This window comes from Rhinichthys klamathensis, unplaced genomic scaffold (assembly GCF_029890125.1).
Source record: "Rhinichthys klamathensis goyatoka isolate OS25496 unplaced genomic scaffold, OSU_Roscu_1.1 h1tg000101l_1, whole genome shotgun sequence".
Classification (NCBI taxonomy): Eukaryota; Metazoa; Chordata; class Actinopteri; order Cypriniformes; family Leuciscidae; genus Rhinichthys; species Rhinichthys klamathensis.
Window position 1 is genome coordinate 290,598 of NW_026606640.1, and position 24,928 is coordinate 315,525.

Consider the following 24,928-nt stretch of genomic DNA (forward strand, 5'->3'; position numbering starts at 1 on the left):
TTTATTCATTACATTTTGTGTATTACTTTAATCCATCTAGTATTGTCTTTTCTATTGTTTTTTTTTAATGAAATATTACTGTAACAGTTTTTTAGTGTATTAAAATGAAGGAGTTTCCGATTAAAAAAAATATATTTGAAGAATATGACACTGGTACTTTCATATTTGGTCCTTTATGATGCGGATAACTGTACATTCATTGCATTTGTAATTATGCCTTTTAAAATGCACAGGCTTCTGTTAATTTCACTGTTCATTTTACCATTCTCTCGTATTTTATCTTTTATTTAATGGCACACATTTAGAGCTGCTCCATTGCAGCAGCACATAAATCATAAAGACGTTTTTCTGAAACGCTCACGTCTATGCCACTGTGCACTCAATCCACTAAATGTGCTTCACTTTATCAGCTCATGAACAGAGGTTATACAGATATGATTATTGAATTAATGTTTAATATTCAATTCATTAGATTAGGAGTGGGCGATATACTAGCAGACACAAACAACCGGTAGAGATTTTGGACTATCGTCTCATGTTCTGGTTTTTCTTTGTGTGGGCACAAACACTGCACGTTATCGGTTTTTGGTATTAGTGTATTTTAATGAGAACAAGTATATGCGGATGGGTTGGAGTTCTTCCCTCTTTTCCACCTCGCTTTTACATCGCTTATGAATGGCCGTGCGCATTTTACTTTCGGGGGCGCAATTGCTTGAATGGTGGCTTTATTATTATTAATGAAAAACACAGCAACAAAACAGTACAATTACAATCTTGCTTATAATAAACAGAACTTTTATTAACAAAACGAATAAGACAACTTTATTAACAAAACGAATAAGCACGGCATACACCATGCCGATAAACGAAAGGACATTTTTATTACTATAAAAAAAAATCAAAACGACAGTGGGGGGCGGTACAGCTTCACAAGGGCAAGTGATGTAATCGGTGTGCGGCTGAACACCACGTAACATTGACTATCGCAGCAAGCCTGGTTGTAATGTCTTAAAAAAAACTACGACTTTTAAAGACATTACAACAAATGCTGCAATGATGTATAAATGCATATAAAAACCTAGGTTTTTTTTTTCTCGCATTACAGCAAGAATAATTCAGGTTGTAAAATGAGTATAACTGTCATAATGCCAAAATCGTAATTTTTTCATAAGGGTAAAATATGAACTTCACATATTTTTTTAGATAAATATGAATAAAAATTCTCTTTCGTAAAGAATGGAACAGACAAACAATGCACAGTCTTCATAATCCCGGAGTGCATCTTCTCGTTATTTTTGGGACACTGTCAAGATATTTTTACACCGAGGAAACATTGAAAAACAAGCAATGAGGAACAATCCCTATACAGAACTAGAGTGTCTGAATATGCGCTCGTATGTAGCCTAAATCTGTACGCTCTCCCTGAATCGACCTTCTTTTTCTCTGTATGACTAAACTAATCTTCTGGAACTAGTTTTCTGAATGGCCCCCCACCCCTCCAACCCCGAACCTGGCTGACCCTACCTCATTGTCATGTATGGCTGGTCATTCTGTCATTGTTGTAAGAATATTAAGAACTGCAGGAACAGAGGGCCAATTTGCATGTAATTATAATACATTTTAGAGAAAGGCAGGGTGTGAACGAGACCGAAAGAATGGCAGCTCGTTTCGAAACGTGGAAACAGCTAGGCTTTTTCCCCCTCACCTTTTCTTACTCTACAAGGTTATCTGTCCAACAAGATAACAAGGATCCAGAACTCTGAGGCTCGTTACTTAGGCGGCCTGGGGGTGGATGGCGCCTAATTAATCATTGATTGTAATATGGTCACTCACAGAGTCTGAGAGGGGGGATCTGGGCTGGAGGGGGGGGAGTCCAGTCCAGAGCGCTCATCTCAGCTCTCCATATCCACAGATCCCTTCCGCTAACAGATACATTACGAGGCTGCCACCCTTGTGAAGTTTGACAAATAATTCAAGTAAAAGCAAAATACTGGCCTTTGTTGGCAGCAAAGACCAACAAACCCCAGCATATGCAACAGAGGTATCAAAACAAGCTTATACTCACACTGCCGTCACTACGCTGGCCTCCTTTATGCGTGATCACCACCACCTCCATCCATTTACGCAGATGTTGCTGCAAGAGCAGGACAAACATTGAGTCTGTTCTCTTGACTGTTTAAATTCTTTGAATAATGTAGTGTATTCTACTATTATCTGCTGCACGCTTGATCCCTTTGAAAAAATTTCAAAAATGATCTAAGAAAAATCTATGTCTAAAAATCTCTCTCTATATATGTATTTAAAATGTAATCATGTAATCATATCCATAATGGTTAAAATGACTTTCGGTCTGTCCACTCATCCAACAAAGAGTTAAAAGTGATTAAGCATTCATCGAATCTGCATCAATAGTAGGGCTGGGCATTGACAAAAATTTCCCGATTCGATTCCATTTCGATTTGATTAGTTTCACAAGGATTTAAACACACATTAAATATTGAAGAACAGGTTATGTAAAAATACTATGAATATACAATATATTGCATAAGTTTAGCAAAATGCTCCTCTATAGAGTTTATTTGTCTAGCTGACTAACAAGTGTTTTGACACTGAATGCCTTTTCTGGGATAAATGTAACATTGCGTGACATTGTTTACAAGGCTGTTTTATTGACGTCTTTCCACAGTTTTTATTACACGAGACGGATTTGGATAAGTTGAACTGTTTCTTTCAACATACCTTCCGATGTTCATTCATGTTTATTTCGTGCTGTAACTACTAGTAAAGCGGAAGAGATTATCAATTCACGTGTGCTCCACATGCCACATTTAAGAGCGACAAAACGGTATTTATTATTTTAATTTTGTTATAAAATTGACAGAATTTGAAAGCTGCTACTTTGTTTCATATCAGAAGTAACAAAGATCAAAGCTTATTGCGATTTATTGGATGGGAGGCGCACTACAAAGTTTTTTCATTCATCAACTGAAAACTGCATAGACTGAAAGATTGATTCTTGGGATTTAAAAATCGATATCGGTTCTTAAAAATGATAAAGAAATCAATATTTTTTTACCCAGCCCTAACCAATAGTCATCAATACCTTTATTAAGGGAAAATTCTGGTTAAAATAAATTTATTAAAATGTATTTAACCCAAACTGGTAAATTTTCAGTATTGACTTACCATCATTTGGTCACAGAATTTGTCATTGAAGGAGTTGGGGAAGAGTCGCGTGACAGACGTCAGTCTGTTGACCACATTGAGCGTCAGACTGCGATAGTCTCCGAGCATCATCAGCAGGGGACGCATATGCGTATGGATCTGATCTACCTCGATAGTAGCCCCCTCTAAGAACTGAGAAATGTATAGGAACATGAATACACACTCAGACTTCAACACATATATATGGCCATTAAACAGCCATTGGGTGCTTAATAGAGACAGCTGCTTTTACATGCCCTACAAGGGAGACTACATGATAATAGCATCTTAAAACCCTGTTTTTCACTACTGTCCTATCAACTCACAGAAGCAGAAAAACTCTAGACCAGCGCAAAAGAAAGGCCATGCCAGCCTTTCGCAATAAGACGATGCATCAAGGCCAAATTCATTTTCCTCTTAGCCTGTTTCACTCCATCCTGTATTGATCTTTTCAGGCAGGACTCATTAGAGGCAGCAGGGCAGAGGAAGAGAGTGTGGAAGAGACAGAGAGATTGGAGAAAGGAAATGAGGCTGGTGGAGGGAGAGGACTGACCTTTCTCATGCAGGCCTCTCCGGCCTCCTGGAGCTCATTGTTAGTGGAGTTGAGGGCCTTGAAGAGGGCAGCTATGATCTTCTCTCGGGACTGGGGAAGGTAGTTACAGGCCGCCAGAGCGTCTGGACAAACACACGAGGAAGGGTTAAACAGCAAAATCTTAAAGAATGACAAGATTACAGGTCCTAAAATCCAGTACACATTTATTATTTTCTTTCAGTTACGTGGCACACACCAAACATTTGAATACTACAAATGGAACAAATGAATACTATTATTCAACAAGGATGCATTAAATTAATCAAAAGTGACAGTAAAGACATTTATAATGTTACAACAAAAATCTATTTCAAATAAATGCTGTTCTATTGAACTTTCTATTCATCAAAGAATCCTAAACATAACATACCACAGTTTCTACAAAAAAAGTTAAGCAGCACAACTGTTTTGAGCATTAAAAATAAGAAATGTTTCTTCTTGAGCATCAATTTGGCATATTAGAATGATTTCTGAAGGATCATGTGGCACTGAAGACTGGAGTAATGGCTGCTGAAAATTCAGTTTTGCCATTAGATGAATAAATTACATTTAAAAATATCTTAAAGCAGCACTAGGTAACTTTTCAACCTTCATAATATATTTCCAAGTCTCTTGTGATGGTACATCGACTTACAATAGGTTGAATGACACGTCTGCCATAGCCTGACGGGGTCTGTAGCGTTTTTAATCATACTTTTAAACTTCGGGTTTCGGGTAGTAACCGGCGAACAAAGAGAACTACAAAATTCGACTGCTTTACGGCATATACGTCACTTCCACCACCACCCCCACTTCCTTAAAATCAGACGTGCGAGCCAAATGTTATAGTCATGGCCGAAGCAGCACAGAAAAACAAGAAAGCAAAGGTTTTATCGGAGCAAAGCAAAAAGAGAGAAAGAGAAAGTGATGGCGTTAAAGGCAGAACAAGGATCAACATTGGGCCAGCGTTTTCTCGCTGGCGTGAGCTGAAGGAGGAGGAGGGGTGCCTGACCGATGCGGACTTGGCTGTCATGCTTTTGGACTAGTAAGTATATTGCTTGCATACTATCTCTTTGTTTTTTTTGTCTGCCTGACTATGTTACGGAAGCCATCTTATCCTCCGTTTATCTTCATGAATCAAGTAATGATAGTAGAGTAGCGAATTATCAATCTGGTAGCTAGTAAACGATATTCTAGTTTTTGATGGTTAGCTATCGCTAGCATTCTCGTTCTGATTTGAACTTTGCAATCGATGAAATGCAAATAGCAAATGTTTGACCTAAAAAGTGTACTCTACTCAACATGTACAAAGAAAGGAGGAAGATTATTAATATTATCATTGTGTTCATAGCTTCTCATTTGTTACGTGTGTTATTTGTTAATTTCCGATTATTGATAGCTACAGAGGCAAGCGGGATTCCCATGAAATTATATTCATATGACATGCTGAAATATATGCCACTGTACCTGGGATGAAGACATTACACACGCGACGCAAGCAGAACACCTGCATGTGACCTCCTCCTACAGTGTTGAGGGCTATCATGGTTGTCAACAAATGCACGTGCATGTAGGATGAGAGTTTACGACAGTAGTAGAGGACAATACTGTTTCCCAACTGTAGGGGGACCCCAAGAGCAAAAGTTACCTGGTGTTACTTTAAAATATTTATTTTAAAATTAATAATATTTCTGTTTTTACTGTATATTTGATCATATAAATGCAGCTTTGCTGGGTATAAGAGACTTCTTTCAAAAACATTAAAAATTAAAGCTGCTAGCAGCATTTAGCGGTGTTCAAGCAGTTAAGGCCTTTAAGGCCGTTAAGCACAAAAGCATCAAAAGACATTAAGTTTTATGTAGCAAGCGTTTAACCATTGACATCATAGATGAAATAGACCATGTTTTAGCATGATTTACCATGATATACCAAATTTAGTGTGATTTTTCATGATCTACCATGTTCCAGTATGATTTACCATGAATCTAGCATGATTTACCACAGTTTACCAGGTTTTACCATGTTATAGGATGATTTACCATGATATACCACATTGTAGAATGATTTACCAGGATCGTAGCATGATTTACCATGATTCATCACATTGCTAGCATGATTTGCCATGATACACCATGTAATAGTATTTTTTACTATGATTTACCATGTTTCTATCGTGATTTACCATGATTGCCCACATTGCTGCATTGATGTGAAGTGCCAATAAAAATGAAGTGATAAACTCTGACAAAAAATGATTGTGTTATAATAGTTAACATGGAAAAACTGGTTTGCAGAATAATGGTGAAAATCAAGTGTGTCAAAATGAGAGTAAGCCAATAAGTGGTCTTCTACTGCCCTCTGCTGGCCACTCTACTTATTAATAAAGTGTTTTCACGGGTGCTTTTGCACTCATATGTAGACATTTGCTCACACACACACACACACAAAGTCATTATGAAAATATATTTTAATGGTCTATAAGCATTTAATGTCTTTGCAAGCTATTAATCAGATTATTCAGAATTTATTCAGAAACATGGGACTACACACACACACACATTCTATTGTAGATTAAACTGTCTCATTCAGGGTTCACATTTGTCAATGTGACAATAAATTTTGACTAAATCTGATTGTAAATGTTAAAATAGTGATTATGTTAATTCTAAAAATGAATTATAGAACAATGATAGTCAGCATTATGACAAAATTACTATTTTAAACAGCAGGGGGCAGTAAAACACCACTTATTGGCTTAATATGCCACTATATTCATATCATTTTCACCTTTTTAACTGTTATAGAGGCAAATTTTGTCCGATCTGTCTAAAATTTGTCAAGCTTGTTTAGAGTGATATGTCCTGACCTTTTTTTAAGAAGATCTGAGCATTCATTGAAGAGATATAGGTTTTTGGGGACATTTGGTCAAGGCTACATATTGAAGTGACCCTATTATAGCCATCCAAATTAAGATGTTATACCTTTTCTGATCATTATTGATCTAGAGAGTCCCGAGAATTGTACTGCACTGGTTTTAAACATTATGATATGAAAAGTATACGATCATAGATGGAAACGACCATTTACAGCCAATACAGGCAATTTACCATAGGAAATATATGGTTTTAAAGCTTTTTAACAGTTATAGCGCCACCTATGGTCCGATCTCCATGAAACTTTGCATGCTTCCTCACCATGGTATGACACATATTCTCATCAATTTTTGTCAAGTTCTGCGTTTTCATTTACAATTTATAGGCTTTTGAGTGTATTTTGACACGCCCCTCTTCTAAATGACCATGTTACAGTGAACCAAAGGGCAAAGTTCAACTTTTTTTTGATAATTATTGATCTAGAGAGTCCAGAGAATTGTCCTAGACTGGTCTGGTTTTGATCGGGCGAAAAACCAGGGACTAGTTCGCAAAAGTAGGTTTTTAACATATTCGTGAATATTTAATGAACGATTTGATTGACAGCAATGGTTCTAGAGGCAAAGTTGTTCACCATGAGGAGATCTATCAAATGATATGTATTTTGGGGGGATGTGTGCAACACCACGTGATTACAGAGCCATAAAACTCGTTAGCGCCAACTAGTGGCCGATTTCTTTCAAAACTCTTACAGACCTCTTAGGCCATGAGTCGAACATGTCCATCGAGTTTCGTTCCGATTGGCCTCCGTTAACCTCGTCTCATAGGGGCTCAAACTTCATTGGTCGATGGCGGCCATGTTTTTTGAGATACGTCAATGTCCTCATAGACATACATGGGGCCTTGGACCAAGACACTGCATACCAATTTTCAAGTCAATCGAACTAACGGTCAGTCCTTTATATGTTTTTTTCATGTTATAGCGCCACCTAGTGTTCGATCATCGCGATTTTTTTACTGTGACCTCAAATTGAAGTCATGCACACGTGTACCAAGTTTGGTGAGCCTATCTAATTTACTTCTGGAGTTATAGCCATTTTAGAAAAATAGGCTCCTCCCACAACGTTCTTTTTGCGCCCCCTAGCGACCGGAAATCGAAATTTCAACTTTTTTTCGATTATAATTTATGTTCAGACTCCACAGAACATTTGTGCACTGGTTTGGTTCCGATCGGGCGAAAAATCAGGGACTAGTTTGCAAAAGTCGTTTTTTGACAAAATTCAAAATGGCGGAAAATCTATCATGACGCAAATGAAATCGGAGATATACGTTTTTTAAGTCAGGAGTCCAGCTTTCCAATGATATAAGACACTTGAGTCTACAACTTACGGTCTAGGAGTTATGAGCAGTTTTGCGCAATTGGTTGCTATAGCGCCACCTATGGGCCAATCGGGCTCATAATTTGATAAGCTCTCCTCGATTTTTGTACTACCATCTGACAAAGTTTCAAGTCTCTAGCATTTACGGTTTGGGCTGCACGATGCGTTTTACGGCGGAAGAATAATAATAAAAATTAAAGCTGCAAGCAGCATTTAGCGGTGTTCAAGCAGTTAAGGCCTTTAAGGCCATTAAGCACAAAAGCATCAAAAGACATTAAGTTTTATTAAGCATACATTTAACCACTGACATAATAGATGGAAAACACCATTTACAGCCAATACAGGCAATTTACCATAGGAAATATATAGTTTTAAAGCTTTTTAACAGTTATAGCGCCACCTATTGTCCAATCTCCATAAAACTTTGCATGCTTGTTAATGATGTTATGTCACATATGCTCATCAATTTTTGTCAAGTTCTGAGTTTTCATTTATGATTTATAGGCTTTTGAGTGTATTTTGACACGCCCCTTTTCTAAATGACCCTGTTACAGTGAACCAAAGGGCAAAGTTCAACTTTTTTTTGATAATTATTGATCTAGAGAGTCTAGAGAATTGTCCTAGACTGGTCTGGTTTTGATCGGGCAAAAAACCAGGGACTAGTTCGCAAAAGTAGGTTTTTAACATATTCGTGAATATTTAATGAACGATTTGATTGACAGCAATGGTTCTAGAGGCAAAGTTGTTCACCATGAGGATATCTATAAAATGATATGCATTTTGGGGGGATGTGTGCAACACCACGTGATTACAGAGCCGTAAAACTCGTTAGCGCCAACTAGTGGCCGATTTCTTTCAAAACTCTTACAGACCTCTTAGGCCATGAGTCGAACATGCCCATCGAGTTTCGTTCCGATTGGCCTCCGTTAACCTCGTCTCATAGGGGCTCAAACTTCATTGGTCAATGGCGGCCATGTTTTTTTAGATAAGCCAATGTCCTCATAGACATACATGGGGCCTTGGACCAAGACACTGCATACCAATTTTCAAGTCAATCGGACTAACGGTCAGTCCTTTATATGTTTTTTTTCATGTTATAGCGCCACCTAGTGTTCGATCGTCGCGATTTTTTTACTGTGACCTCAGATTGAACTCATGCACAACTGTACCAAGTTTGGTGATCCTACCTAATTTACTTCTGGAGTTATAGTCGTTTTAGTAAAATAGGCTCCTCCCACAACGTTCTTTTTGCGCCCCCTAGCGACCGGAAATCGAAATTTCAACTTTTTTACGATTATAATTTATATTCAGACTCCAGAGAACATTTGTGCACTGGTTTGGTTCCGATCGGGCAAAAAATCAGGGACTAGTTCGCAAAAGTCGTTTTTTGACAAAATTCAAAATGGCGGAAAATCTATCATGACGGAAATGAAATCGGAGATATACGTTTTTTAAGTCAGGAGTCCAGCTTTCCAATGATATAAGACACTTGAGTCTACGATTTACGGTCTAGGAGTTATGAGCAGTTTTGCGCAATTGGTTGCTATAGCGCCACCTATGGGCCAATCGGGCTCATAATTTGATAAGCTCTCCTCGATTTTTGTACTACCATCTGACAAAGTTTCAAGTCTCTAGCACTTACGGTTTGGTCTGCACGATGCGTTTTACGGCAGAAGAATAATAATAATAATAATAATAATAATAATAAAAATCCTTACAATTACAATAGGTTTTCAGCACTTCGTGCTTGAACACCTAATTAAAGCTGCAAGCAGCATTTAGCGGTGTTCAAGCATTTAAGGCCTTTAAGGCCCTTAAGCACAAAAGCATCAAAAGACATTAAGTTGTATGTAGCAAGCATTTAACCACTGAGAATAGACCATGTTTTAGCATGATTTACCATGATATACCCCATTTCAGTGTGATTTTTCATTATTTACAATGTTCCAGTATGATTTACCATGAATCTAGCATGATTTACCATAGTTTACCATGATATGCCAAGTTCTAGTATGATTCACCATGATTTATCCTGTTCTAGCATGATTTACCACAATTGAACATATTCTAGTATGATTTAATATGATTGTAGCATGATTTACCATGTTATAGGATGATTTACCATGATATACCACATTCTAGAATGATTTACCGCAGGATTGTAGCATGATTTGCCATGATACACCATGTAATAGTATTGTTTACAATGATTTACCATGTTTCTATCGTGATTTACCATGATGCACCATATTGCTAGCATTAATGTGAAGTGTCAATAAAAATGAAGTGATAAACTTTGACAAAATATAATTGTGTTATAATAGTTCACATGGAAAAACTGGTTTGCTTTAGTGCAGAATACTGGTGAAAATCAAGTGTGTCAAAATGAAAGTGAGCCAATAAGTGGTCTTCTACTGCCCTCTGCTGGTCACTCTACTTATTAATAAAGTGTTTTCACAAGTGCTTTTGCATTCATATGTAGACATATGCTTACACACACACACACACACACACACACACATGGGATATGTTATTGTGAAAATCTCTTTTAATGGTGTATAAGCATGCATTTAACATATTTCTTTGTGATGTAATAATATAAAACTATATTAAAACTAATAAAAAAATAGCTTTAAGCGTTTGTTTGTTAGCCAATGCTGAAAGCTGATAAAAAAGATTAAAAATGTCGGTAACACTTTACAATAAGGTTCATTTATTAAACATTAGTTAATGTATTAATTAACATGAACTAACCATGAGCAATACATTTGTTACTGTTTTTGTTCATCTTTGTTAACACTAGAACGGCCACGACGGTCATTTTGACCGTTTTGAATTTTATATCTGCAATAACTTTGTTGAAAAAATAAAAAAAATCCTGCTGGTACCCGACTTTTCCTAAAAGTGTCTGTATTTTCATTTAAAATGTTTTTAATATAAATTACACATAAGGCAAACAAACAAATTAACATATTTACCTATTTCGGCCATAGACGGTCATATTGACCGCACTGAATTTTGCGGTATTCTTTTGTTACATTTCTCGCGGTTGACCTTTGTCTATTAGGAAATAATCAGAAGATTCAATTGCAAAATGACAGATATGTTTATTGAGAGCTGGTCAGATGCTGGGAGAGTGAAGGTGTGCAAATGTCCGGTATGAAGCCCTTGGCAGCACAGGGACGCTGGAGTGAGTGCTGAACCAGGAGTGCTGAACACGGGATGACACACGGAAAACGTATACAGGCAGGGAACAAACACGCAGGAAAAATCCACAACGATCTGGCCTTTCTCAATCTGTGTTCTTGTCTGTACTTGTGTCCTTGTGTTCTTGTGAAACGTCATCTTTTGTGGCCCAAGTACTGTCCCAATACAGAAGTTTGCATTTTGGCAAGAACAGTTAAAAATCCCGGATGTGTTCTTGACACGCCCATTTTACCGAGGATGCATCGGTTGGTAACTTGTGTGAACTTGACGGCAGAAATATCCCAGCATTCAATTCGGCATTCGAGGAAGGAGAGGCAGGTCAATACAGTATTTCGTTTTTCTACAATTACGTACACTATTTCATCACTAAATTCACTTCTGAGAACATTTGATGCGAGAAATCAACTGTGTAGATTTCAAATATTGGCATTTTTACGAAAATGTATGGCTAATCGAAAATGTGCTCAAACGTTTTCGGAAGTGAGAATCTCCATAAGCGCCGGCGGGTGTAATGTTAGCTATCGAGCCAACCGGCCAGTTTGCTCACAGACTCGTTTTACCCCACAGCCAAGAGACCATTGCAGCCTGGCTGTTATCGTCAATAATTCTCGTTATGTTTGGGTACTGCAGACGGTGTCTGTGCGGGGGTATTATTGCGCAATACCAGCAAGAACACATCGTCTCAAACTGTCAGCAGCGTTCTGTGTGCTCGTCACCTTGTGAGTTCATTCTTCCAAGAACAACTAGCAAGAGCGTTCTCCCCAAGAACACAAGTCCGTTCTTTGCATTCTTGGTTTTGAGAAACACCCAAAGACTAGGCGAGAACAGTAACACTGAAAAGGGTCGAATCGCTGATCAGTTGCAGCTGGCGCGTTGATCAGAGCGCACGTGCTGATCAGCTGCATTGATCAGCGACCACGCACACACACACACAACAAGACGAGAAAGGAGACAGCGAATTCATAAACCGTGACATTGTCTCTCTCACTGTCAAAAGAATATCTAAATAAGATACTTTTAGTTGTTATTATCTTGTTCTGAGTTATGTTGAAGGGATATGGAAATATAGCTCTGTAGTGAATAGGCCCTATGCGATAATTACGGGCTACTGATATTATTATTTATAAATGTATAATTCAACTTTTTAAAATGTACAGTTTGGTGTTGTTTTGTTTTTAAAAGATATCTTAATACAACAAATGCATTAATCTCTCAATTGGGTATTTATCATTAAAGATATAGAGTTTGCAATCTAACGGTCAAAATGACCGCTTGTGGCAGTTCTAGTAGTTATGGAATTCTGGCACTTCTAGTGTTAACGTTAGTTAATACAAATCCAGCTGTTCATTGTTAGTTCAGGCAAAGAACGTATATTGACAAGAAGTGAAAGCCAATAGAACGTTCCATTGCAACACCAGCGCCCAGCAGCAGCCCTACGCGTCCGCCATTTTGGGGTGAAAGCGACTCGGCAGTCATATATTGTACATATATTTAGTCCAGTGCAGAGGTCATTTTTAGGTTGAAATAATTAGGTGATTATTTTAATTCACAACAGTTAACGTTATATCCGTTAAAAAGAAGTTGCTACTAGGCTTTTCCCCCACATAACTTGAGACAGGGAAGTTCAAGGATTTAATTAATTATATTAATCTCTACATTAAGTGTGACAGGTAAGAAGAATAAAGTGATGTAAGTTCATAAAGTTATAACGTTAGACCGTTTCCCAGGAGGTACACATAACCTTACATACAAAAATAAGTTCAATGAAATAAACGAATTCAGCAAATAAATGTAATTGTACTAAAATGTAAATGTTGGACAATAAATATATAACAGCAATAGAATAGCTTTACACTACAGCAAACTGTTTTTTTGCAGTACTATTTTATATTAATTTTCTTCTTCAGAACCGGTGCCCAGTTAACCAATTCCCTGGAACCGTTAGTATGCCTGCTTAACGATCCGCTTATCGGTTCCAACCTCCAATATGCAGAAACATTTGGCCACACATCATGAACAGACTTTAGTCCCATGAAACTTAAACTGGAATGTCACTGTTTCTGTCACTGCGACTTCACGAACGGGTGAACACCCGCACGCACACACACACACACACACATCACTTTTGAAGTAAAATTGAGGATGCAGTGCATGTAATGCATCGAGATATCAAATTGAACTGAATCGATGACATGATAATCGGAATCGAACCGAACCGTGAGACCATTGTAGGTTCACACCCCTAATACTCTGTGCTGTGTCAGCGAGTTAATAATAATTAACAAACAAAATAAGTTATAAGTTCAATAAGTTAATACAAACAAACAAATTTGTACTTATTCCCTCACCCAATGAGAATCGATAAGAGAATCCATAAGGAATCGAATTGATAAGCAATATCGATAATGGAATCGGAATCGTTAAATTCTTATCAATTCCCATCCCTAATCAAGTGTGTCAAAATGAAAGTGAGCCAATAAGTGGTCTTCTACTGCCCTCTGCTGGTCACACAAGCTTTTGCATTCATATGTAGACATATGCGTACACACACACACACGGGATATGTTATTGTGAAAATCTCTTTTAATGGTGTATAAGCATGCATTTAACATATTTCTTTGTGATGTAATAATATAAAACTATATTAAAACTAATAAAAAAATAGCTTTAAGCGTTTGTTTGTTAGCCAATGCTGAAAGCTGATAAAAAAGATTAAAAATGTCGGTAACACTTTACAATAAGGTTCATTTATTAAACAGTAGTTAATGTATTAATTAACATGAACCATGAGCAATACATTTGTTACTGTTTTTGTTCATCTTTGTTAACATTAGTTAATACAAATCCAGCTGTTCATTGTTAGTTTATGTTAGTTCACAGTGCATTAACTAATGTTAACAAGATTTTAATAAAATATTTGTAAATGTTGAAATTAACATTAACAAAGATTAACAAATGCTGAAGGAGTATTGTTCATTCTTAGTTAATGTTAACTACATTAGTTAACATTAACTAAGAATTCGTCGCGGGGGGCGTTCCCGAGCCCCGCGACGATAGATTTGGATCAAGAACCCCGAGAGAACCTTACCATCAAAATTTGAGCGTGCAGAGACTTTCTGTTTTCGAGTTATGAGTGAATTTGTACTTGGGGGGCGTGGCCCAACGTTATACTTTCGTTTTCAGCCTTCCTGTGACACAATTGTAAATAGTAATTAATAAAATAAATAAATGCAGTCCATAATACTCCAATAGATGAATTTGGACAAAATGTGATTGTAAATGTTAAAATAATGATTTAATAAAGTCTACATTTCAATTATATATAACAATATTAGGGAGAAGTATGATGAAATGACAGCAGGGGGCAGTAAAATACCACTTATTGGCTGTTATAGCCATCCAAAATCTTATAGCCATCCAATTTACACTATTATAACCATTCAAATGAAGAAATTATACCTTTTCTGATAATTATTGATCTAGAGAGTCCAGATAATTGTACTGCACTGGTTTTAAACATTAAGATATGAAAATTTTACTATCATAGATGGAAAAGGCCATTTACAGCCAATACAGGCAATTTACCATAGGAAATGCATGGTTTTAAAGCTTTTCAACAGTTATAGCGCCACCTATTGTCCGATCTCCATGAAACTTTGCATGCTTCTTCACCATGGTATGACACATATGCTCATCAATTTTTGTCAAGTTCTGAGTTTTTATTTATGATTTATAGGCTTTTGAGTGTATTTTGACACGCCCCTTTTCTAAATGACCCTATTATAGCCATACGAAAAATGCAAAAGTTCAACTTTTTTTCGATAATTTTTGATCTAGAGAGTCCAGAGAATTGACCTAGACTGGTCTGGTTCCGATCGGGCGAAAAACCAGGGACTAGTTCGCAAAAGTAGGTTTTTAACATATTCGTGAATATTTAATGAACGATTTAATTGACAGCAATGGTTCTAGAGGCAAAGTTGTTTAGCATGAGGAGATCTATCAAATGATATGCATATTGTGGGGATGTGTGCAACACCACGTGATTACAGAGCCGTAAAACTCGTTAGCGCCAACTAGTGGCCGATTTCTTCCAAAACTCTTACAGACCTCTTGGGCCATGAGTTGAACATGCCCATCGAGTTTCGTTCCGATCGGCCTTCGTTAACCTCGTCTAATAGGTGCTCAAATTCATTGGCCAATGGCGGCCATGTTTTTTGAGTTACGCCAATTTCCTCATACACATACATGGGGCCTTGGACCAAGACACTGCATACCAATTTTCAAGTCAATCGGACTAACGGTCAGGTGGTCATAGCCCTTTTTATGTTTTTGATATGTTATAGCGCCACCTAGAGTTCGATCGTCGCGATCTTTTTACTGTGACCTCAAACTGTCCTCATACACATGTCTCTTGAGTTTGGTGAAGATATCTCATTTACTTTTCGAGTTATAGCCATTTTAGTAAAATAGGCTCCTCCCACAACGATCATTTTACTCCCCCTAGCGACCGGAAATCGAAAATTCAACTTTTTTTCGATAACGATTGATAATCAGACTCCAGAGAACATGTATGCATTTGTTTGGTTTTGATCGGGCGAAAAACCAGGGACTAGTTCGCAAAATTAGGTTTTTGACAAAATTCAAAATGGCGGAAAAATTTGCATACCGGAAATGAAATCGGAGATATACGTTTTTTACTTCAGGCCTCCAGCTTTCCAATGATATAAGACACTTGAGTCTACGACTTACGGTTTAGGAGTTATGAGCAGTTTCGCGCAATTGATCGCTATAGCGCCACCTATGGGCCAATCGGGCTCATAATTTGATAATCTCTCCTCGATTTTTGTACTACCATCTGACAAAGTTTCAACTCTCCAGCACTTACGGTTTGGGCTGCACGATGCGTTTTACAGGAGAATAATAATAATAATAATAATAAAAATCGGAACGAATACAATAGGTTTTCAGCACTTCGTGCTTGAACACCTAATAATAAAAATCAGTACAGATACAATAGGTTTTCAGCACTTCGTGCTTGAACACCTAAATATCTTTCTGACCCCAAACTTTGAATGGTACTGCAAGTACATAAAGCATCAATAAAACAAGTTAAATCTAATTAAACATGGACTACTTTACTTCAGTAACATGCTAACAACAAACTTTTCCAATCAGCTGAGAGCCAAGCCTCCTATGCGCTTTGTGCGAGGAGTTTTATTAGTATGACATACAGAGTTGCCGCCTCTGTAAATTGTTTAAATCAATGTAAGGTACCAGGTTCTAAGGTTCCACTTCAGTTACGATTCTGCCATAAAAGGCAGCAGTCTGTGTAGGCAAGGCATAAAACAGCAAGGCAGCCTACCATGTTTTGGAACAGAGCTTATAAAGTTCCTTGTATATATGAATGAAAAAGTAGCACGTACTAAGAGCGGCAATGCGTAGCGGTACCAGTGAAGGAAGGCTTTTATAACAGGGCAGCTTCATCAGGGCAGCATCTTCAGCTTCACACAGGTTCAGCAACTGTGTCAAATCAGAAAGCAAGTTCACAGAGCATAAACACATTGATGTATTCATACTACCCACTTTAGTGCAGAGAGTTTCAGACCGACCTCTGTGTAGAAGACTTTGTGCTCCACCACATTGAGGTCCATGGTGAAGAGGCGGGGCTGTAGGGTGGTGCAGAAGGTGTTGCCCTCCATCAGGCCGATCTGAGCGTTAGCGGGCTGATGCCGCAGCAGGTGTTTCTTTGGAGGAACCATATCCTGCAGCACCTGGAGGAAATAAGGAGAGTTTTAAACTTTCCCTAAATAGAGGAAGTTCCTTCCTGGCAGGAGTTAACAATAAGAATTGTGTGATAGCCCTGTGCCTGTGTTAAAAGAGTTGATGGAATGGCCACTTGGACAGTCTAGAGTTATCTAAACTTATAGAATAAACATGTGTTGTCTTGTAAAATAAACATTTGCTTTTACTGTGAAATATTGAAAAAAGTGGCCATGAATTCTACCTCATCAATATAACTATTTAGCAACTATTATTACTATTAAACTATTATTTTAACAGATCTAAAAATTGCTATGCGAATTAAATTCTAGTAGTACATTTCACATCTATTGTTACAAAACCTAATAATTTATATTGTTATATGTCAACGCTTTGAGTTTTTTGGTATTTTCTCCTACGCGCATATCTATCACCTGTCGGTGTGCTAGGGTAATTGTTGTTGATTGATATTTTTAAATATAAAAATGTAAAATAAAAAATTATATTTAATTTGAATTAAAACATGGTTTCTATTTTAGCAGAGACAATTTTAATAATTATTATTTAATTTGAATAATTGTAATTTTATTCGCAAATAATTTCTATTTTAGAGAAAACTTGAATAAATTATTTTTTTTCTAACACACAAAAATGTTTTTTAATAATATAATGTACCTTTTTAATGTTGTGGCCAGTGGAAATGTTGGCAAGGCAAGTAAAAATCTGACTGAGCAGGCAAAGTGTTATAATCGTTATTCTGTTATAATCGTATTGAGTGTATCATACTCACTTCTTTATGAGGCTCCATGATGATGGTGACGCTCTTTCCTGTGACTTGAGCCAGCACCTGCAGGGAGTGCATGGCCTGCTTGCGGACAGTGGAATTAGGGGAGGTGACTTCTCGTACCAGGTCATGGGTCACCAGGTGGAAGGATTTGTCCTGGGCAGACAGAAGCTCTTCAGTCTTCTCCTCATCCTTTAGAGGAGTGGCACAGCGTATCAACAGCTGCTCCAGCGTGGTCTTTGCCATGGCAACTGCACCGTTAGACACCTGAGAGAGACATTATGGGATACAGACGTTCATGCAGGTAACCCAAAGATAAATGATTTCCAATGAGATTAGAAAGTGTTTGTACCTCTCCTGTGAGGTCCATCATGACAAAAAGCAGAGCTTTGAGGAAAGTGAGCTGGTTCTGCAACACCCAGATCAGAGGAAGCCTCTCCATCAGGAACTTAATGGACACCACTCCACCTAGCTTAGCATACCAGGCCTGCTCATAGCAGCATGCGCACAGTCGCTCCACAATGTAGGAGAACAATGGAAGCTGGCACGCCTGAAAAAAGAACCAGATTGAGTTTCAACAGAAAATACTTCAAGTGGAAAATATTTTCTATAAAAGGGTTTGTGGGAAAACGAATATCTAACAAGAAAAAGAAAAAAAACTCACCCTTTCTTTGGAGCCCAGAATAATGCTGGCAACATCAAAGATGACAGCAAGTGCCACTTCCCCAATCTTGCACAGCTCTTTCTCCTCATAGGCCATGCAGATGGCGATGGCGTCGATCAGCACGAGAGGGTCCATGCCTTTGGAGCCGTTCTCTTCACTGTGGAACATGGCTGTGCTGGGCTGGCTTCCTGACTGGTAGCATGGCAGCAAGAAAGGACCTAGGGCAGAAAATGTAATGTTATGTAATGACCTGAGTGCACTTCTGATGTTTCGCCCACACAGACAGAAAATCAAATCTTATATTTTTGCTGCTTAGCAAAAAGTCATAAAACTATATATGGCATGAAGCAGAGCGGGGGCCAAAAGCCGTGAGAGCGGAGCGAGGCTGGTGGAGTGAATGTTAATGAGCGCCACCTGTGCCACACACTGGTGTCAAATCCCATGGAGGAGCTCCGGAAGGATAAAAGGAGGAATGATGACAGTGGAAGACAAGAGAGAAAAAGGCCTGGGACTTAATGTTGCTTTATTTATTATGCGGCAGTCATATGTGAGGGGCTGCTTCTTACTTTCGTTTTGTTGTTTATGTTTATTTTGTTAAAGTTACGTTGAACGCTCCTGCCTCCTCCTACCCTGAACATAAACATTGTTACACTGTATTAAAATAGGACTTACTAAAAGCCAAGAAATTGTCTCCAATGTCTCTGCGGCCAATAGAAACAGTTACTGTTAAAGGGTGTTGAGAAACTTGGGTATGTTCTGATACACTTCAGTGGCCAAGATAGTAATAATAAATTCGATTTAATTTATAGTACAAAAGTAATATTACTAAAGTTAAAAAAAATCTCCATTTTAACATTCATTAAATTTAATAAATATAAGCCATAATCACTACTTTAATTAATTGTGCAACGGTAATCAAATTCAAATCTATAACATAGGTCAACGAATAGACAACTATGATGAATCTTCAAGTCCACTATTTTCAGTACGATAGTCCTGTAGGGCTGAGCGAATCTGGGTAGAACTCTTTACTGCCCTAGTATTTCAGAAATCCTTTTAAAGGTATACAAGTGAATTAAACGTGGCACAATCGCCTTCATCATCACAGTATGCTAATGCCTATCTAGTGCAAGGGGATTTCATCAATATGCTGATTGAGGACTGTTGGGACACTCCAGGCACAGGATGGTTCTGTCAGGAGAGACAAGAGTCGTTTGCACCTCAATGACTCATCTGTACCATTTGCTTCACAGGACATATGCTTTCAACAACATACCGTTTATTTACTAGTGTGTTGTAACATGTAACTATGTCATGTTTGGTCTCATCTGACAGCTTATAAACTGAACTGAATGGTGGTATACTTAAATGGACAATCTAGGTACTATTGCTTAAACATACATTGAGGAGAATGTTAATGTTCTTCTCCCCCTCTTGATCACCATCCATTTGCCTTATCCTTTGTTTTCATGTCAGTTGGTTTTAGTGTTGGTATTCCACTCATGTTTAACAATGCTTTGCTCGGGGTATAAGAAGAAAAGGTAACTGTTGATCTCGGAGAAAGGCTTTAACCCCGCCACTCCTGCACACCGGTGCGTAACCTCATACTATGAGAAAGGCTTTTACGGCCTCTTCGGCCTCTTCTGCACAGTGCATTATTTGTTACAACTAAGTTGTATGTCGTTCCATTCTACTGTCTGTATATTTAAACATGTAAGCTAATAAATAACTTTGCCTGCTCTAAAGGCTTTGAGAATCTTTCCTTTTATCACTGATGATTTTGAAAGCTAAAGTGATTATAACTTTCGTTATCTAAACGTTCAGGTTAAATCCTACGTTTTCCTATCAGTTCAAAGAAAGACATTTACCTTTAAAGAATAAGAGGTTAAAGAATAACAACAACTTTAATTGAGTCAGATTATTTATATTGGAGTCAGATAAATAACTGAATTATGCACGTCATCCTTCAACTGCCTTTTGTTCTGATTATTGGTTCAAAATAGCAGCGTAAGCTTCCAGCCTTACAGTCCTGATTAAATTTTGTGGGATTAGGACCACATACTGTAACAGGTAGATAATTAAGACAAGTTTGTGGTCTAAAAGGAATACTAATTACAGTTTTAAATAATCCAGATGCCCCAGAGTCCATGTATTTCCATCTCATGTCATGTTAAGATTGAATTTCAATACGGATGAAATTAGCACAAAGGCAAAAAGATTCCTCACCACACTGCTGAGCCACTGCCACCATGGTGTAATGGCGGATCAAGCTGGCAACGAAAGGCAGAGCGCTGGGCCTGAGATCCTTGATGACCGCAGACATGAACGCCCCCGTTAGGGCCTGCTCGAAGGTCCTGCGCGCTGGGGTGTCCTGGGCTTTGTACCGGTGGGAGATGATCACGTTAGGGATCCACTTCTCTGTGAAGCTGTTGAAAACCAGCAAAGGGATTTAGCTCATGATTCGCATTGCATCCATGAACTCGCTCCATTACAAGAGCCTCAGGTTGAATAACCCAATCAGGCAATTTGATTTGATTACCGAGTATAAAAGGCTTTTTGTGTTTAGACAGCTAAGCCCCATGGGAGTCTGGCTTTGTGTCTGGCTGACATTTTGTCTCATGTTTGGTTATTTACCCCAGCTGATAGCAGCACAGTGATGGAGTGAGTGTTTTATCCTTCCTCAAGCTTGCATTCTATAATGCCAAAGCAGTGGTGATGGATCGCTCCATTTCATTATCGCTATTTAAAAGGCTTGGCTTAGGGAAAGGACTGAGCCGAAGAGAGCGGTCAGATCAATTCAAATTCATAACGCTGCCACTTGAATGGGACTCAATTATCCGGCCTGGCATTTGAGATATTAAGAGGGCATTCCGCCTTCTGAAAAAGGCCCTTTTCATGATGACCAGCACAGTGTGCCACACTGAAAGAGGGAGAGATGATGTCATGAATCAAAACATCTGACAGCAGCACTCTTCCCATTTAACTGACACTCGGTTCCTTCAGAAAGGGGCCTGTATGACTGGCTTTTGGGGTAAACAGATAAAGTACAGTCAATTAGCCTCAGCGTGGAGATCAATGACAATGTTATGTGACCCTCTTGCCCAGCCAGTAGAAACGGCTCTGAGTAATTAGCCCTTTAAACACTGTAGACAGTGGCGGCCAGGCTGGATGAGGCCCAGAGGAGCTGCAAACAAAGCAAAAACAGCGAAAAACGCAGAGGCACGTTTCAGCCTCAGAGTGCACAAGAATAGGGCTGCAATTAATAGCTATTTTGATAATAATATTCTGATTAATTAGTTTTTTTAAAAAGCTACATTTTATTTTCTAATTTCATTTAAAAAAAAATAAGTCCCCCTGTGGTGAAAATCAAGCTTTTAATGTTGTTTATAAGGCATAGTGGTGTTTTGCATAAGTCAAAACAATTGCTGAGTATTTTTATTTTCCTTAAAACTGCAGTGAACCAAAGGAACGGTTTGAAATCACTGGTGTTTCTGACGTCACAAATCACATCAACAAGTGGATCTCTGAGCTGGTGTGAGTGAGTGGAGGCGGGGCTAATTTGCATATTCATAGAACTGCGTATACTAAATGAGGAAAGGGTGTAGAGTTACATTCAAGCTATTTTAAGGCATGAAGAATTATTAAAAATTATTTAAATATGTCATTTTGGTGTTCAAAGATGAGTTTTAAGGGATATAATTATTGACTACAGGGGGACTTTAATGTATAAATTAACTTTAAGGCTATTGAAAATACAGTAACTATTTAGGCTATCCTATATTTGCCACAAAAAAAGTCACTACATTAACATGATACCATTTAGTCTGTTTTTTTTTTTTTTTTAAGTTTGACGGAGACTCTCTTGCTCTCAGAACGAGCCATTATGTAAAATGGTAATAAACACAAGGCGTTCTAACATTTACAGATAAATATATAACAGTAACCAATCCGAGATTTTTAATAGAAAAAAATGGTTTCATATTGAGCTATTCACAAGGGTGCCAGTGCATGATACACTGAGTGGTTGTCTTACTTGGGATGGGCAAGGAGCTGGTAAAGGGCATGTTTGTTGTCTTCCAGGCTGGTCATGGCCACCAGGAAGCATTTTATCACCTCCCAGGCCTGTCGTCTGTAATATGGCTCAGTATTGGCACTCTTTAGGCAATCCAGTGCAGTCTCTATAGCCTAAATACATCAGGAGAACAGCATTAAGCCTTAGTGGACCAAACGTACGCATCAAAAATAACATTAAACAGCTTAATACATCCCATTATAAACACAAAAATCTAGTTAAAGTGATAAAAATCTCATCACAAAATGACACATGATTGCGCACTTGACATTTTTATTCAAGTTTCATTGCACATATACGACACTAATCTTCCTCGCTTGAGTGAAATTTTCTATGATGACACTTAAAGACCCATCAAACATTAAAACATTCTGCAGTGATTAGATGCCTCTTAAACCCTTAAATTATAAAGAGACAAGCTAAAGTGGTAAGACATGTCGAGGGAGAAGATGAGCTAATTAATAAGATTCAAAAATAGAGAAGGCAGCTTGCCACAGAAAGGGTTGTCTGAATGAATTATCGCTAAAGACAGTGTGACCACTGACAGTCATGCAAGTCATTTCAAGACAGAATCCCCAAAACCAGCTCTTAATACTGATGTGCTCAGGGAAAAGGTAAAATAAATGGCACAAGAGTTGAGGAAAAGAGGGCCACACTTCTCAGTATAGCACTGTTTTACAATTCCTGAGGGTCCTGAGCTGTTCTGCCTTGTTGAGACATTATTATAAATGACACATAACCTTGTACACATGTTCTATTCCCGGAAGGTCCCTCTACACAAACCATGTCATTTTTCAAAAGCTCAAGGCCTCTACAGTGGAGGCCTGGCCCCTAAAAATGTGTGCGTGTTATATATATATATATAAACGCATTAGTTTTTCTTTAAAACTCTAGGAGTTTTTCCCCCACACATTAAATCGTTGCTCCTCTTCAGTGGCATCAAGCAAATGAGCCTAGGAACCCCTTGTAATGAACTCTGACACACCATGTCGAATGTTTAAATTTAGTTTAATACCATGATGCTTGAAAATCAGATAAATATGGGCAGGATTACTCAAGCAGTCATGCAGAGAGACCATCAGCGCTGATGGGAGACAATCTGTCTCTGACCAGAGAAGAAACGTCGAGAACTTCCTTGAACTACGCAGCATTAGCTCTCATTTACAAACGTCTGGGTTCCTGGATAGGAGGAAAGAAGTACGGCTTCATATTAAATGGGAAGATAGCTCAGTTTGGCTGGTGTCCAAATCAAACAGCGCTTGTGAACTGATTCCCACACATATTGAAACAAGCGAGGATGCTTCGAGAGTGAAGGCCGGTCCTATGGGGGACAGAATGAGTTGTTGTCTGTCTCGATCCAAACACATCGCTGGGCTGAAGGCGGCTGCAAACAGCAGCTGCCGCCTGCGGTAACCACAGGACGCATGCAAATGAAATTATCAGCAACGGCACAACAGCGGTAGCATCCATCTTTGTGGAGTGAACACAATTACAGAAATGACAGTTTGCGTTTTCCCAAGCAGCGACGAGCAGCAGGAAAGGCCATTTAGCTGGAGTAAATAATCCCGTCTGCACAGCAGGGAGAGATTGATTAGAGGGGGGTGGGCAGGAGGGAAGAGATGAGCACATCTTACAGCCTGATGATCTATTTAATTACCTGGGGAAGACGATGTCTTTCTGCACACACGACACTTTGACAAGGATTCATTACATGACGAGAATCCCTCTTCCAACCCCTGAACCACCCCCATCCCTCTCACACACATACTGAGGGAAACTGACACATAAAAGGAAGTGAATTTGTTACGGTTTATAGAGAACCAAGCCAGAAACCAAAATTGGTGTTTAGGTATGCCGCGGTGGTTCGTTGTTTTCAAAAACATGACATAGCCTCTTATAGTTATAATAATAATAATAATTATTCTTCATTACATTTATATAGCGCTTTTCACTGCACTCAAACCGCTTTACATAGAAGGGGGAATCTCCTCAACCACCACCAATGTGCAGCATCCACCTGGATGATGCGACGGGAGCCATATTGCGCCAGAACGCCCATCACACACCAGCTTACAGGTGGAGAGTTCTGTGAGAGTTCTTAATTACAACCAACACAAGAGGATTAATCTCAAATCAACCTCAAATTCAAATCTCTTCAGCATTGAAATGGCTATTTAATATGAATATATTGATCAATTTCCTATTAAAGGAATAATTAAACCTTAAATGAAAATATCACTTCAAGGCCATAGGACAGAATGTTGAAGAATGTGCTGGCCATTCTTTTCCATTAAATGAAACCAATTTGGATCCTCTGCTGGCAAGCTCCAAAATAAAATAAAAATAGATGAAGTATGTGAAAAGATGAGTATATGACAAGCACTAGGGCTGCACTATACTGGGGGAAAACTGACATG

At 38.3% G+C, this 24,928-nt stretch overlaps 1 protein-coding gene across 1 annotated transcript in view; it reads right to left on the minus strand.

Moving 5' to 3' along the window:
* The window catches only part of trrap (transformation/transcription domain-associated protein), a 103,098-nt gene that overhangs the window by 63,735 nt on the left and 14,435 nt on the right, over nucleotides 1–24,928 (minus strand). Inside the window, exons 22-31 of the mRNA XM_056253031.1 lie at nucleotides 22,473–22,624; nucleotides 20,666–20,865; nucleotides 18,440–18,657; nucleotides 18,128–18,325; nucleotides 17,782–18,042; nucleotides 16,841–17,002; nucleotides 16,655–16,751; nucleotides 3,758–3,879; nucleotides 3,187–3,357; nucleotides 2,066–2,134 (exon numbers count right to left, since the gene is read on the minus strand). Coding sequence (XP_056109006.1) covers nucleotides 2,066–2,134; nucleotides 3,187–3,357; nucleotides 3,758–3,879; nucleotides 16,655–16,751; nucleotides 16,841–17,002; nucleotides 17,782–18,042; nucleotides 18,128–18,325; nucleotides 18,440–18,657; nucleotides 20,666–20,865; nucleotides 22,473–22,624 — 1,650 coding nt within the window. The remainder of the gene's footprint in view (nucleotides 1–2,065; nucleotides 2,135–3,186; nucleotides 3,358–3,757; nucleotides 3,880–16,654; nucleotides 16,752–16,840; nucleotides 17,003–17,781; nucleotides 18,043–18,127; nucleotides 18,326–18,439; nucleotides 18,658–20,665; nucleotides 20,866–22,472; nucleotides 22,625–24,928) is intronic.